Raw genomic sequence first — 16,302 nt, forward strand, 5'->3', positions numbered from 1 at the left:
ACCATAGCTTCACTCTTCAGAAAATCATACTTTCTAAATTGCTTGAGCTTGAATATAAAAAAAAAATCACCTAAGAATATAGTTGCACTACTGTCATGATAATAATATATTAATATCCAATGGAATTTGCATTTGTGAGATATTTGTGAGATATTTTCTTAAAAATGGATATCTCCAGCTGGATTAGAAAAGAGGTGACATGCTGGAACAGCTTTTGAAGTGTGGTCCACCATACCACCTACCAAACCTTCCAGCGTTAAAAGTAGGTTCATTCTAAGCCTTCATATTGCCTCTCTTAAATCTCTAGTATTCTTGAGTGTTTGCTTTTGCCTCTGATATTTCTGTGTACCAGGAAAACTTTCTCAGTACCTTTTATCACACAGTATAGTTCTATTCTTATCAATTTTTGTGAGATGGCAGAGGAAACAAAGAAGGTAGAGTCTGAGGTTGCACCACAACCCGAGCCAGAGAAGGATATTGCCGAAGAGAAGGTGGTCGTGCCACCACCGTCAGATGAGAAACCCGATGATTCAAAAGCTCTTCCTGTTACTGAGAGTAAGTTCTTTTTTACTTGCATCATTATATGAATTTTTTTTGTTATATTTTTCATGTCTGTTTATTTGGATTTATGAAGCAGAACATGTTTTTCTCATTCTATTATCATGTTTTATGCTTCTAATTCTTCTTATATGGTTTACTTTGATGAAATGAATGGATATACAACTATACAAGCTTGTTTTTATTTTATTTTATTAGCAAGATATGTACTTGAAAATTTTATTTGTAAACAAGATTTATCTTGCGCAGATTTCATTAAAAAGTTAAATATAAAACACAGAAGTAACTTATTTTTTCTCTTACAGAGGCAGAGGACAAACCTGCTGAGAAAGGGGTTCTACATGAAAGAGGTACATAAAATGACCTATGATTTTTTTGTATAATTCTTGAATTATTATCCTGTTTATAATTGGTATTTTGTTGCAACACAGATTCTTTTCTTGCGAGGATTGAAACCGAGAAGAGAATGTCATTAATTAAGGCGTGGGAGGAGAGCGAAAAGGCTAAAGCTGAGAATAAGTATGTTAACTAATTTTCTCCTAATTTTTTTTTAATTTTCCAACCTTCTTCCTTAGATGAGACATGGGTTCTTGTCTCAAAAGGTAATTTTTTTTTAACTTTTTAAAATCAGAATCAGAGAGCTTTCAGACAGCTCGTATCGACAAATTTTTAAAATTCTAATTTTTTTTTTATACAAAGTGGTGTGCATGGCTTAGTGTGCTTTTTTATTGTATAGCAACAAAAATGAAAGAAATTTGGAACGAATATATATTATTACAAAATCTTTGCAGAATTTTTCATTATTTTTTAGCTGAACAATATATATATATATATATATTTGTTTCATGTAGGGCCGCAAAGAAACTGTCAACTATTATCTCATGGGAGAACTCAAAGAATGCTTCAATTGAACTTGAGTTTAAAAAGCTTGAGGTGACCAAATTCTCTATTATGCCTTCAATTTCTATTTATTTGGCAGTCTTAATTCCAAAATAAAAAAAATTAAGCTTATTTGAAGATATTTTCTCAGAAGTCAGAACAACTATTTAATGTGGTGCTCAAGCAAATACAAAGCCTAAATTAAGCATAACCAAGAAATTTTTTTTGAAAATCTGATACTGATACTGTTGAGAATTGACAAATACTACAGGAGGATCTAGAAAAGAAGAGAGCAGAATATGCAGAGAAAATGAAGAATAAAATTGCTGAAGTTCACAAGCAAGCTGAAGAGAAGCGTGCTCTGACGGAGTCGAAGAAGGGACAAGATATCCTCAAGGCAGAGGAACTAGCCGCAAAATACCGCTCCACCGGTCTTGCGCCAAAGTCCGTCTTCTCCAATGGCGTCGGTTGTTTCGGTGCATAAATTTGCATTAATTTGACTGCCAGTTTAGTTAAAAGTATCTATCTTCTCTCTAAAATGTTTGTGATTGATTTTGGTGTACATGATAGCTTTTGTCGTGTTTTAATTTCTGAGTGTTCATGATTTTAGATTGGTGTGTATGTAAAGAGTTGTAATTTGAATATTTGATTTGTTTGTAAATGTAAATTTGGAATTCGAGTAGCATAATTTTTGAAAAAAACAAACAAGAGTTCAAGAACAATTAGCTCTCAAATACTTGCAGTCAAAGGTAAAAGTGAGCCTTGGAAGAAACTTCATGCAATTAATCTCGTTATTTTCCTCTGGATAAGTTGGAAAATTAAATGGTGAATACGACAGAACAACAAATAAGAGAATTAAACCAGACGCTATCTAATTAGTCAATTTACTTGGTTTTTTTAATGTATCACTATCATTGAATACAAACCACAGCTGTAAAGACATTAATCTCCACTTGGTTGTTATCAACTTATCAATCATTTATTTGTAGTGTCTTTCTCAATTTATGAGATAATTTTTATTCTTATAAGTGGGCCATATATAAGTACTCGTTATTCTCAAAAAATAAGAACATAATCTTTTTTTCATCTCTAGCAACACAAACAAACATGTCCAAATAACTAAGAAACAACAATACCGCACAGGTACACTTAAACAGATCACTTGAGCTTAAAAGAAAAAGAAGAGAACCCAAATCTAAAAGCAAATGCATCATCACTTTGTACTCTGAAATTACGTAAATAGAAACACTAAAATGGAAGTTTTTGCTGGAGAGCCATTCACATCCTATCTAATATAGGGGGAATCATTTAAATGTAACAAATCAGGGTCCCACGTCAACCCAAGTAAATGAAGAACTGGTGTCAGACAGTAAATTTTGTTTTGTTTTTGCCTCCTGTGAGCCCATCTACTACTACTTGGGACGGCAAGTAAATATTCCTGCACACGTAAAAACAGGAGAGCATCAGTAATTTTATCCAGCAATTCGAGTTAAAAAAGTGCATTACAATACATTGCTTAGAAACGAAGGTTTAATACTTGATTAGGATGTATTTACAGAAGAAAAGCTCCTTTTATTTTGCTCACAAAAAGAGAGAAGATAAAGATTCTAAAACTCCTAAAAATCTCTGCTGATCAGCCGCAGTAAACGGTTCGATCAATCTCCTGTGGTATGGATTTTATTTCAGTCCCTAGTTCTTTCTCAATACGATACCTGTGATAGTTTCCAAAAAATAAAAAGATATGTTAAACAGATAATTCAAAAGTGAAATGAAAATGAAAAAAATAAATAAATAAATAAAAGATGTATATTACAAGTTGAAGCGGTCCTCATAGGTGATCAAATTCACAGCTAAACCTAGGTGTCCGTATCTTCCCGACCGACCAACCTACAAATATAAACACAATAAATTATATGTGCATGTGTATATTAATAAGGAGATTTGAAGATAGAAAAATAAAGAAGTATGTGAAAAGTATACTCTGTGAAGATACGTCTCGGCATTCTTGGGGAAGTCAAAATTGATGACGACATTGACAGCCTGGATATCTATACCTCTTGTGAATAGATCTGCATACAAGAAATCAGAATTTTTTTATGGCTAACTTGGCATTTTCATAATTGCAACTTTGCTAATTAAATTATTAATAAGACATGCTGACATTTATTTATCCAACAATAAAATTAGTTTAAAGGAAATGGCATATTATTGTAAAGAGTATGCTCAAATAATGTCTAGAATTAACTATCAGTGGATTGGCATTCTGAAAAAAATTCATTTTCAATGGTTGGTACTGATACCTTAAAAAAAAAAATGGTTGGTACTGAGCAAATTATTTCTTAAAAGGTAAGTATAGCAGCGTAAAGAATCAGAAATGGTATTTAATTTACCAGTGCAAACAAGATTTCGGCAAGCACCATTGCGAAAATCATGAAAAACGCGGTTGCGGTGATCCTGCAGCATCTTTGCGTGAATGTAGAAACACGAGTAGCCGAGCTCAGTAATTTTCTTAGCCAGTAGTTCCACACGGTTCACCGAGTTGCAAAATATTATCGATTGATTTATTTGAAGCTGCCACCAAACCAAAGGAATCAGCTCTATAACTTCACAGCATATCCGAATTAACCATTAGATCATTCTTACGAAAAACTATACCAGATAACATTAAAAAAAAAACAATAGCTGAAGGTAAGATCGTAGGACTCCACCATAACAAGTATAATTTATTTATGGGGGAATTTCATGTATACCCCCTCAAAATTATGTACCCCCCCTCTAAAATTCATAATATTATATTTACCCTTGTAAATTTCAAAACCTCACTAAATTTACCCAATTTATTGACTTACCTATTTAAACTCATTTTAAATTTATAAAGTACCAAATTTACCCTTTATTAAAATTAAAAAAAAGTAGTCTGTGTAAGAAAATTGTAAATTCTTCTAACTGATTGGTTTCCAAGGACAAATGATTTGACAATTTTTTAGGGACAAATATGTACTTTGTGAGTTTTTAAAATTTAGAAGATCAAATATGATATTATGAAGTTTAGAGGGAGAAATACATAATTTTGAGATTTTTGAGGGGTATACATGCAACCCCCCCCCCCCCCCCCCCCCCTCTTTATAAGGCCTCATGTTGTAAAAGGTGAAAAGTAGTTACCTTTGAAAACAGTGTGTTGAGGCAGTGTACTTTCTGTTTCTCTTCAACATATGCATAATACTGGGTGATACCCTTGAGAGTAAGTTCATCCATGAGATTTATCACATAGGCTCGCGGTAGATACCTATCCTTGAAGTCTTTTACAGTTACAGGGAAAGTAGCTGAGAAAAGTAATATTTGACGATTTGGTGGAATGAAACTGAGCATCTCAGCTACCGACACCTGAAACTCTGGTGTTAGAAGCTTGTCAGCCTACAAAATTCCAGTAAAGAAAGGTAAGTTAGTCACAGTTAATAAAAATATTAAAGTGGAAAAGAAAACAAGTATTGGAGATTCCAATTCAAAGCATGCTTACAAAAAATACAATTTAATAATGTCAGGTTTGTACATTTGGAACCCAAATGATTACTACAACTATTATTTTCATAGTTTAGGACCTAATTAAAACAAAAGGTACGCCATTAGGGATAGAAAGTGCACATATATAGAAGCATGATAAAATATAGTATAATTTTCAAAACCTTAGTGAAAAGTTTTCCCCTTTAATATACTTGGTTTATCTTTTACATTTCCCAAAAAAAATTATGAAAATAAAAAGGTACCTCATCCAAGACAACCATGCTACAGTCCTTGAGAACACAAACACCTTTCTTGGTAAGGTCAAGTATCCGTCCCGGTGTACCAACCAGTAAATGAACAGGCTGGTACAGGCGCATTATATCATCCCTCAAACTGGTGCCTCCAGTAGTTACCATTACCTCTATATTTAGGTACTTGCCTATCTCTTTACAAACTTGAGATGTTTGTAAAGCTAATTCTCTTGTGGGAACCAAAATCACAGCTGCACACACAAAACATACGTGCATACACAATTAATTTTGCTAAGATGCAATGGTTTTGTAGCAAAATAAATTTAAAATAGGTATAAATGGATCTGGTGGGTTGGGTTTCACATGGGTCCCCAATTCCATCCACAATAGTTAGGTTACGATATTTTCAATTTGTAACTAACCGATTAAAGTTAATAACCACTGAATACATATTCCTTTTAGGTGGTCGGTTACACAAGTTTTACTGGTTGTATTGAACAACACAAATTTTGATATGGCAGTACTATTAATTAACTTCAATTTAATGAAATATATATTAACTTATTCAATTGTGTCAAGTCATATGAAATTTAGGTAGTGTATTTCACTCTTGAAGATAGTAAAGTATATGCAAACTGAATCAAATAATATAAATTTATCTTCATTTTTGTTGACATTTTTATATTTGAAAACTGAAAGTGAAACTAAAAAGTTCTTGAGAAAAATTCAATACATTAGTGTATGTTATGCCGGTCAGGTCCAGTTTTCCCCAATGTTATTAATAAAATCTGTACCCATAATTTATTTATCAGGTTAACCAAAATATGACCAATAACTAAACATATAAAGTTCAATTCATGATTTTTTGGGTCGGTAAGTCGGGTTGCTCTTTCACTTCTACCTGAAAGCAGTTGTTTTAACCTTAAATCCCCTTTCTCGTTATGAAAAACTCATTCTTTGCATTATGGTCAACAAACAAATTTTCTGTTTAAATCAATTCAATTCTAAGCATTTTTCTAGAGAGAGCAACTACTATTTAAATCTCTATTCATATTATTCCCATGAAAAAATGATTAAATCTGAAAGCACATAAGGTGATGTACCTTGAATGACATTTTTCTCATTGTCAATCTTTTCTAGGACAGGAATGCAAAAGGCAGCCGTCTTGCCGGTCCCATTTTTAGCTCTTGCAAGAATGTCAGAGCCAGTAAGTACAATAGGTATCGCCTCCTCTTGAATAGGAGAAGGCCTCTCGTAACCCTTCTCGAATATTCCCATTAGCAACTCTCTTTTCAAAAAATAATCTTCAAATTCATTGCCTTTTGTTGCTGTTACATCCTGCAAAAGAAGAATTGGCACTGTATATAATACTGTCTTGAGTTTGTGTTTTTTTTTTTTTTTGGTTTTTTTGGTTGTTGGGGGGGGGGGGGGTTTCATAATCATGGAAAATATCAAGCATGTCCATCACATCAAAAACATTAATGATATGTATACACGTCCAAACATAAAAACTTAGCCCATGCCCCCCACCAACACTTAATTTCAAAAATGCCCAAACTGCCCTCAATGTTTCTCCCAAGTGAAATGATGAGAAAGGACAACAGTTCTGATACTTCAAAAGAGGATGCACAAGTGATACTTTCTATTACAATTTTAAACACGCCTAATGAAACTTTTTTCATGATCTGGTATATGTTATTTATTTTTTCCCTTTCTTTTTGGTCAAGCTAAATACATAAGCCTTCATAAGTTTTTATAAGCATTAGACTTTAACTAAAACACTAAAAAAAATTATTTTTAATATGATCAAAAGATGAGAAATAAATCACCTCAGTCTTGAATCTTGTATCAGCTACTGGGATATTCAACTTGTCCTTCCAATTTTCAGAACTGAAATAAAACATAAAAAAATATCAGAGTGATTGGAGGTTTAAGATCTGATTGTAACAGAAAGCTTTCAACAATTGTGCATTACATTAAGGCTATTAAGTAAGAGAGATATACAACAAAGGAAGTACTTACTGTCACAAAGAACAATGCATTTTATAATAATAAAAAAAAAACAAAGCAATATAATGCAAATAATTCTTCCAAACGAATTCAACATTGCATTACTAATGATTTTGCAAATAAGACTAAGCATAGAAATGGAAATGGAATTACAAGAAATCGGATATCCAATGCATACTAATACACTTGAAGTGTTCTGCTTAAACTGTTATCTGATCTTACAAAATGCATTTCCTTTCTCCTAGATCTATCTTCTAAACAGAGATGTTTGTACCAGCTTGGCTTAGCATTTGTTGATCCTCTTCTTACCTTGAATCCATTGTACCAATCTGAGGAGTAGATTTGATCATTTCAACACCAGAACCACTTGCAATCTGGTTTGAATTCCTCCTGGCCCACTGTTGCTGTTGATGTAGCTGGTTTTGATGGAAGTGAGATTGCTGCAGATGCGGAGACTGGTTTCTCTGGATGTGTGATTGGGGTTGATGCGGCTGGTTTTGCCGGAATTGGTTTCGTGGCTGCTGATGTGACTGGTTTTGCTGGTAATAAGGTTGCTGATTTCTCTGCACATACTGGTATTGCGGCTGTAATTGCTGGTTGTAGTTATTAGGGTTAGGGTTTCTCCCATAGAAATTGTTGTCAGTATTCCGGTTTCCTCCCATGTTACTCCCGCGTTCTCCCTCAATCCCTGGTGGAAATCTACTTCTTTGATTCATGTTTTCTAACTATTCTCCTCTCAAGAATCAGAATTGAGAAAAAAGAATTCAGATTTGAAAAAGAAGAAGCAAAAAAACACGATTAAATTACGAAGGTATTGATTGATTGATTGATTCAAACAACGAGCAAAGGAGAGGAGAGAAAAGGAAGAAAAAAAAGAGGGGAGGAGAGATCTGAGGTTTGAAAGAGAGAAGAGCGAAAGAAGGCAAGGGGCCTTTAGGGCAAGAAGATAGATGCAAAATCAGGACATACCTTGAAATGACCAAAATACCCCGCAAGATCGGCTAGTTTGTCTACAGGAATTCATATTACCTAAGGTAACAGAATATTTATATTTAGATCTGGACCGTCCGATCAGAATCTGCACTGACAATATTTTGATCGACGGGACAAACCTAAGAAGGAATATCCTGTTACCGCAGAGAATATGGACTCCGCCTACAGTAGACAAGTCACAAAGAATCATTTCGTTTGGATAAAATGATGTAATGGATGGAATAAACTATAAAGTTTGTTTCTTACCCCACTTTTCAAATTAGTCCAAAATCCAAATGATCGTGTATTTTTTTTTTCCTTTTTTCTTCATTGGCCCCTCATTGCTATCATAATACAATCACAGATTCACAGCCGAAGGTAAAAATGATTAAGATATAATCTATCAGGCGCGACATATGAATATATGATGGAGTTGTATCGCCTAATAATAAGATACTTGAGAGAATTACGGGTCATTGACGGTTTGACACCGAACAAAAAATAGAGAATGTATACAAATTCTCCCTGATAAATATAATCAATGAAATATTATATAAGAAAAAAAATATATAAATTTTCAGGAAAAATTTGCAATATTTTTTAACTAAAATTTGTTTTCAATAAACACGTAATAAACATAGTCACATCTATTATTAAGAGAGAAAATTATTTCAATAATTTTAATTGAATTCAAAAACAATACCAACAATAAATTTAATAATAATGCAACGCAATGCAAAAATACTAAAGCTTAAAAAACTACAATGATAAAAAAAATGTCTAAAAGAAAGATTTTTTTTGGAGCCTAATAATTGTACCCAAACAAAACCTCCGAGTGCGTCCCCCAAGTAATTTAACAAAAAAACTTCCAATGTTATATAACTTTCATTTCTAGGGCTAATATCCAAACATATAAAGTTCTGTTTATAATATTTTACAATGATACTCGCAAGCATTTAAACATCTATTTGTAAGCATTAAAATTCTAAATCTATGTAGTTTTGACTTCTAACTACTTTTGTTTTCAAGCCAAAAAAAGGAAAGATTCATTTCACCCAATTTATTTTATTTTTTCTCTGATCATTCTCATTCATTTTCTCGACAATCCGTAATCAATTTTACGAATATAAAAATATGAACGTTTTTTATTCGATTTTCTCTTTCAAATGAAATCAATGAAGAATAACTTTCAAGTTATATTTGTGTCGTAATTTTTTTACTATTTTAAATTTCTGTGACTTTTAATTTTTTTTATTTTGCTTCAAAATAATTTAAATCTCTGTTTACAAGCATATAATCCTCATGTACAAGCATATAAACCTCATTAATAACACTTTAAATCTCTAGAATAAAATATATAAATCTCATGTACAGAGAATTTAAACCTCAACAATAACACTTCAAAGCATATAAACCTCAACAAGAATACTGCATTTACAAAGCATATCCCCATGCAGAAAGCTTTGAAAATTTTAATGGTTATAGATTGAGATTTAAAAACTTGAAAATTGAAAGTGCTCATGAGTTTTAGATTCGTAAAATTCATCACGGATCGTCAAAAAAATAAATTATAATGATCAGAGAAAAAATAAAAAAAGAGTGGGTGAAAATAATATTTCATTTTTTGGCTTGAAGACAAAAGTAGTTAAAAGTTAAAACTATCTAAAAATGATTTCAGATAGAGGTTTATATACTTGCGAATAACATTTTAAAATATTATAAACATAACTTTAAATGTTTAGATATTAGTGCTGGAAATAGAAGTTAGATAATATTGGAAGGTTTTTTTGTTAAATTACTTGAAAGACGCGCTCGGATATGATGGCTCGGGGTACCAGAACATTTCTCTAAAACAATTACGTAATACAAACAAAACAAGAAATTTATGGTTAGCTAAATTAGTTTAGTAAATTTTTAAATAAAGTTCAGAAATGTATGAAGTACTTATAAAAATAATTGTGCAATTCACGAATTGAAAATGATACCGTCACAATTTTTCTAAAATATAACGGAATTTATGCAAGAAAAAAAAAATCCTCAATTTGAGTTCGCAATGAAGAAAATAATGAAAAATTATCACTATGTTAAAAAAGAATATGCTCAAATATATTTAATATTGGATTCCTTTTACTCGTAATGATTAGAAGAACATTATGAAAAAAATAAAAAAACTTAAATTAATCAGTTGTTCAGGTTCGAAGATATAAAGTTAAAAAAAATAAAACTCAACTTGTACAAGTCAATATTTTCTATTTGCGCAAAAACGTATTAAAAAGGTCCTTTTAGTCATTTAAAAAGTTGTGTCGATATTTGTATTACCTTTTGTGTTGTTAGTATTAAAATAACTAATTACATTCCTGTAGACGAAAACTACACAATTTTCCGCCACGTCGGGTCCCTACATGTCACAACCGACTCGAGTGCGTATTCTCTGAGATATCTCATATTTTGCGTGACCGACGTGTGCGATGCCGACTCGGGGAAAGCGCGGGGGCCAGTATTATTTAAGCTTTGATGTTGTGCATTAGTATTTGAACGGTTGTGATTTTCCAAAAAGTCATGCAAAATTTGAGATATCTCAGAGCTTGCGAATTCAACCGACTTGCAGTGCGTTAACATGTTGTGGTTCGAGAGTAGCGGACTACGTGTGGCAACCACCACAGGAATGAAATCAATTGCTCTTCAAATCCCTGCTATTCTTTACTCTTCTCTCTATCTCTCTCCTTCGTCTCTCTCTCCTCTTTTTTTCTCTCCGCCTCTTTGAACTGAGAGATAGAGAGTAAAAAGGATAGCATGTTCCTGCTTTTCTCTTGAGAAAAGCAGCGGATGCTGATCCACCACCACATGCGTCTTTTGTCTCGTCTCATTGAATTTTTACTGAATGGTGCGGTGAATATGAATGAAATGGGTAGTTTCGGACTGTATAACCAGTGTATTTGTTTCGTCACGTTGTTCATGTATAGTTCTCGCCACAGAAGATCCTTAATATATAAGGGCAAAATTTGAAGGTATTCTGAAACTGAAAAAATAGAAACCTGCCTTGGAGAATTCAAAGGACTTCACTTGTAATTAAAGGGAGAGCCAACTTAAACCAAATTCAAATTCTCAATACACTAATTGAATAAATAAAATTAGGAGTAGTATTATCAATTGCATTTGCAAATTAAATTTTTAAAAGATGACAGCTAGCGTCAAAACATTGTTTTTTAATATGTCATATATCAAGATTTTCCTCTATGAATTATTAATTAATGAAACAAATCGGGACTTGTAAGTTGTAACTTAGAGTAGATTTTAAATGTTTGTATAACAAGTTTGCAAATAAGATCCGCTTCGTCATGTCTAATTTACAAATATGCATTGTTATCCTTAAATTGTGAGGATGAAACTTAACAACCTGAATTTGTTGTAAAGGACAAAAAATATTGTCAGTAGAAAAATCAATAGCAAGTCCCTTTTGCTCATTAATTACCATTTAAAATTGCATTGATAACCGACGTATGTATTCCACAAATACAAATTACACGGAAGTATTGACACATCATATCGTGTTTAACTAAAACTCTCAGTTTATTTAAAATGGAACTTGAAAGAAGTTTTTGGTGCCATTTCAATTTTGATGGTACTGAAAGTATTATTAAAATACGAATGCAGCTCCTTAATATTATGTCTGACATTGTCAACTTCATTTGTACTAATTACTAAATGATTCGAAATAATCCAGTATATAAATATGTTGGCATCAGGGTGTACGCTCCAAAAACAAATCATGTAATGAAAAGAAAAGAGAAAGTAAGGAAACGGTTTAGCTCCTCTATACTCTGATTTTAGAGTGAACAAACTTGTCACTTTTCTACATATGGTTCACTCTCTCCCTCTTCCATTGCCCTTTGTTCCCTTTAATTTTTTTTTGAGTTAGGCTGGGGTGCTATGGATAGCATAGTGGCCTCTATGCTACGGCTCAATATTCGAGTTTTCAAAATTCAAACGGTCGATCCGAACCGTTCATCTTATTCTCCATATTAATATTTGCTTGGAGACCAAATTTTATAATTTTCTGAATTTTTTTACTATTTATTAAGCCACTTTGAAAATCGCTAATCCAACGGTTTTACTGTTTTGTGCAGCCACCGTTGGATCAACAATTTTGTAAAATACTTAATAAATAGTAAAAAAATTCAGAAAAATGTAAAATTTGGTCTCCAAGCAGATATTAATATGGAGAATAAGATGAACGATTCGGATCGACCGTTTGGATTTTGAAAACTCGAATATTGAGCCGTAGCATAGAGGCCACTATGCTATCCATAGCACCCCAGCCTAACTCTTTTTTTTTAGTTCCTTTTAACCTTTTTCCTCCGTCTTCTTAATTCCCTCCGTTTTTCCATCTGGGGCAGACCCCAAGGAGGAATTTCATTTGTACCCCTCAAAAATGTCAAAATTACATATTCCACTCCAAACTTATAAAACTCACAAATTTATCCATTTTATTGTCTTTTATATTAAAACTAATTATATATTTATAAATTACTTATTTATCCTTTATTAAAAACATAAAAAAATTATAGCTTGTTTACAAAAATGTCAGTTTTATATTTGATCTATTTTTTTAGGGTATAATGGATATTTTATAAAGGGTAAAAGGGTATAATGGCTATCCGGATTTTGAGGGAAAAATAGATATTTTATAAAGAGTAAAGGGTCCGACATTTCTCTTAAACAAGCTACACATTTTTTTATGCTTTTAATAAAGGGTAAAATGAGTATTTTATAAATTTAAAATGAGTTTTAATATAAAAGACAATAAAATTGATAAATTTGTGAGTTTTGGAAGTTTAGAGGAGGAAGGACGTAATTTCAAAGTTTAGAGGGAAAAATATGTAATTTTAAAGTTTTTTAGGGTTATACATGAAGTTCCCCCTTAGCTTTATTACACATTTTTGGGTGTATTTTTATTTGTTGAATTATGATGTTATTGTTATGAATAAACAATGAATGGATGGTAAGGGTGCAAACGGATCATATATGGATCGGATAGTGGTAAAATCATATCCATATCCGCTTTTAATTTACGGATACGGATCGGATATTAAACGGATACATGTAGATACAGATCGGATGTCGGATATCCGTAGATATATACATGAATATTTTCATAATTTATGGTAAACTATATGGTATATATCTAGTATTCGGATACAGATAATTAAAATTTGAAACCATATCTGTATCCGTATCCGCACGGATATTCGGATATCCGTATTTAATTTTCGGATACGGATGCGGATACGGTCGGATAATATCCGGTTATTAATCACTTCAATTTTTCTTCTAAAAAAAATATTGTTCATTTTCTGCATTTATTAATAAAATTAATTTAAATGTTTATTATTTATAATTTCTAACAAATAAACGGAGACTTCATAAGATTGTATTGAATATGAAAATATATGAACAAGAGATAAGAGATAGTTATCTTTTATCATTTTCTCTACTTTAATATTCAGAGCCATAAACAAGTACAATGAGAGATCTGAGTCGTCAATTTTAATCTAACACAGATTTTAATACAGATTCTCTATATCTAAATAGGTATTGTATTATTTTTTATCTGGCCGAGAATATTGTACTTTGTCCGGTACATGAAAGGATACGGCGCAGTTTGTGGGCTTTCATAACCAATATTAAGTACAAACTATAGATATTCTTTTAAGTTCACCCAAAACTGTTTTCAAATTTCTACTAGCATTGAAATTTTGTGGACAAATTGACATTTCTACCGTACAGGGAACAATATTTAACATTTGTGGTATTGTGATATTGGCCCAAAAATATAAAGAGGAGGAATTTGAAAAGGTAAAATATTAATTTAATTTGAGTCAGCAATGGACCATGCTCTCTGGACTGTTTTCTGAACATATTGACATTTGTCAATAATATGATCATAACTCTCATACAAGCTCAAATTAAGGTGATTCAAAATTATGTGGAAATCTTACAAAATTTCTATAACTTTCATATTTTGAGTTTTATCATAAACATGCCTTGTGATAAAATAGGCGTGTTCCAATATAACAGGTCAGTTTAAAGTATGTGTGTCATAAATTAGTTAGATATGAGTTTACGTGTGTTATTAATATGATTAAAAGAGAGTTTATATTATGTTATTTCAAGTTATATTTTGTGGGTTTCTAAAAAGGTCTTTTGAGTCTTGAGAGGTTATTAAGAATGTTTTTGGAATTAAAAAAAAAAGTTAAAATAGCATTAATGTTTAGGTAACACTTAGGTGGTAAAAGGGACTTATAAAAGAAGTCAAACTCAATTTGTAAGGAAACCTTTAAATTATTACGAAAATTATATATTTGAGTTGAGTTTATCTCTTCTTTGTCTTATGTTGAGTTAAACACTTAAACTTGTTATTTTTGGGCTGCTCGTTTTTTTTTTACATCTCCTTGACCAAATTTCACACGGTAGATGTTTCTAATATATAAGTCACATTTTGGAGTATTTTTTGTGCAGATCTTGCTTTTTTTTATATATGTAACATTACAATTTTTTTTAGCCACAATAATTCACAATATATATATATATAGAGAGGTTGACTTGGGTGAGCCATGGCTCACCAAGCGTTTGTACTCCACACCGTATTTTCATTTTGAAAGTCCAAACGACCGATCCGAACCGTTAGATGTGATCTCCATATTGAAATGTGCTTGGAGACCACATTTTACATTTTTTGAAATTTTTTTACTATTTATTAAGTATTTTTGAAAATTACTGTTTTGCTGTAAACAGTAAAAACAGTAAAATTTTCTGGACCATCGGATCAGCAATTTTAAAAAATGCTTAATAAATAGTAAACAAATTCCAAAAAATATAAAATTTGGTCTCCAGGCACATTTCAATATGGAGAACAAGATGAACGGTTCGGATCGGTTGTTTAAATTTTCAAAATGCCTAAAATGAGTCATGGCTCATTTTAGCTCAACTCTCTCTCTCTCTCTCTATATATATATATAGAGAGAGAGAGATAGGCTAATGTGGTTTTGGTAACATATGGGCCGAAATACATACGGTCCAAATTTGAAATTTCAAAATTCAAAAAGTTGATCTGAACCGTTCATCTTGTTCTCCATATTAATATGTGCTTGGAGACCAAATTTTATATTTTTCTGAATTTTTTTACTATTTATTAAGCCACTTTGAAAATTGCTGATCCAACGGTGGCTTAACAAAACAGTAAAACCGTTGGATTAGCGATTTTCAAAGTGGCTTAATAAATAGTAAAAAAATTCAGAAAAATGTAAAATTTGGTCTCCAAGCACATATTAATATGGAGAACAAGATGAACGGTTCAGATCGACTTTTTGAATTTTGAAATTTCAAATTTGGACCGTGTGTATTTCAGCCCATATGCTACCGAAAGCACATTAGCCTATCTATCTATCTATCTATCTATCTATCTATATATATATATATATATATATAAAGATCTAAGCACATGTAATTAATACATATTTCTAAATGCATATGTTTACAATTCAGACAATTTGTTTTCATTTTTTCACATATCACGTGAAACATGGTCTCCTAGCTATAATTTTTATTAATACCATTTAAAAAAAAAAACCAAAACACCTCTGAAATTGGATAATTCAAAAAAGTTCAGGGTCTCCAATTCAATCTGCGGTCTCATTCTTGGAGGGCGCAGATTGAATTGGAGACCTCCAAAAACCTAAATATCAGTATATTATAGTGCATTTTTTGGAAGCCTTCAATTTAATTTGCGGCCCTCCAAGAATGGAGCCGTAGATTGAATTAACAGCCCTGATATTTTTGGAATTCCCCATAAAACGTAGTTTTTTGATTTTTTTTTTTTTTGGAATATGGTATAAATAAAAATTTCTGGTCTACGAGGCACATTTGAAAATTACTGCTATTAATGGTCAATTTAACCTAATTCAAAAAAATCAATAAGTTGAATATTTAATATATGTGACATAAATAACTGTGATGTCTCTCCTTACACGCGAAATGAAATTTGAATTCAATCGCCAATTATAGCAACCCAACTTAGCATTTTGATTGCAAAGAACGTAATCCATAAAATTCAAATCTGTGATCCATTTTC

The 16,302-nt window shown here is 31.8% G+C and overlaps 2 protein-coding genes and 1 long non-coding RNA gene across 5 annotated transcripts; 1 reads left to right on the forward strand and 2 right to left on the reverse strand.

Moving 5' to 3' along the window:
- The first annotated feature begins 270 nt into the window (after nt 1-270).
- LOC144557511 (remorin 1.4-like) lies at nt 271-2,127 on the forward strand. The gene is made up of 5 exons (XM_078306097.1): nt 271-555; nt 864-908; nt 990-1,077; nt 1,410-1,491; nt 1,709-2,127. Exons 1-5 carry the CDS (start codon nt 414-416, stop codon nt 1,919-1,921), a joined length of 570 nt encoding a protein of 189 aa, XP_078162223.1. The 5' UTR covers nt 271-413; the 3' UTR covers nt 1,922-2,127.
- A 359-nt stretch (nt 2,128-2,486) lies between these two features.
- Nucleotides 2,487-8,193, reverse strand: LOC144557510 (DEAD-box ATP-dependent RNA helicase 8-like). Of its 3 annotated transcripts, none has more exons than XR_013512682.1 (10): nt 7,509-8,193; nt 7,019-7,079; nt 6,293-6,527; nt 5,202-5,440; nt 4,600-4,851; nt 3,828-4,008; nt 3,418-3,506; nt 3,251-3,324; nt 2,994-3,149; nt 2,487-2,875 (listed from the first exon to the last, which is right to left on the reverse strand). XR_013512682.1 is itself a non-coding variant. In XM_078306096.1 (10 exons), the coding sequence occupies exons 1-9, from the start codon at nt 7,913-7,915 to the stop codon at nt 3,071-3,073; spliced, it is 1,617 nt and encodes a 538-aa protein (XP_078162222.1). In that variant the 5' UTR covers nt 7,916-8,140; the 3' UTR covers nt 2,487-2,875; nt 3,023-3,070. The 3 variants fall into 3 exon arrangements, 1 of the variants encoding a protein (XP_078162222.1); XR_013512681.1 differs by having other exon boundaries at nt 2,975-3,149; nt 7,509-8,131; XM_078306096.1 differs by having other exon boundaries at nt 3,023-3,149; nt 7,509-8,140.
- LOC144557512 (uncharacterized) lies at nt 6,615-6,944 on the reverse strand. Its single transcript, XR_013512683.1, has 2 exons — nt 6,829-6,944; nt 6,615-6,795 (listed from the first exon to the last, which is right to left on the reverse strand). It is a non-coding gene; the product is annotated as an uncharacterized LOC144557512 (long non-coding RNA).
- Nucleotides 8,194-16,302: the final 8,109 nt, after the last annotated feature.

The sequence above is a fragment of the Carex rostrata genome, chromosome 7 (genome assembly GCF_964058835.1).
Source record: "Carex rostrata chromosome 7, lpCarRost1.2, whole genome shotgun sequence".
NCBI classification, from domain to species: domain Eukaryota; kingdom Viridiplantae; phylum Streptophyta; class Magnoliopsida; order Poales; family Cyperaceae; genus Carex; species Carex rostrata.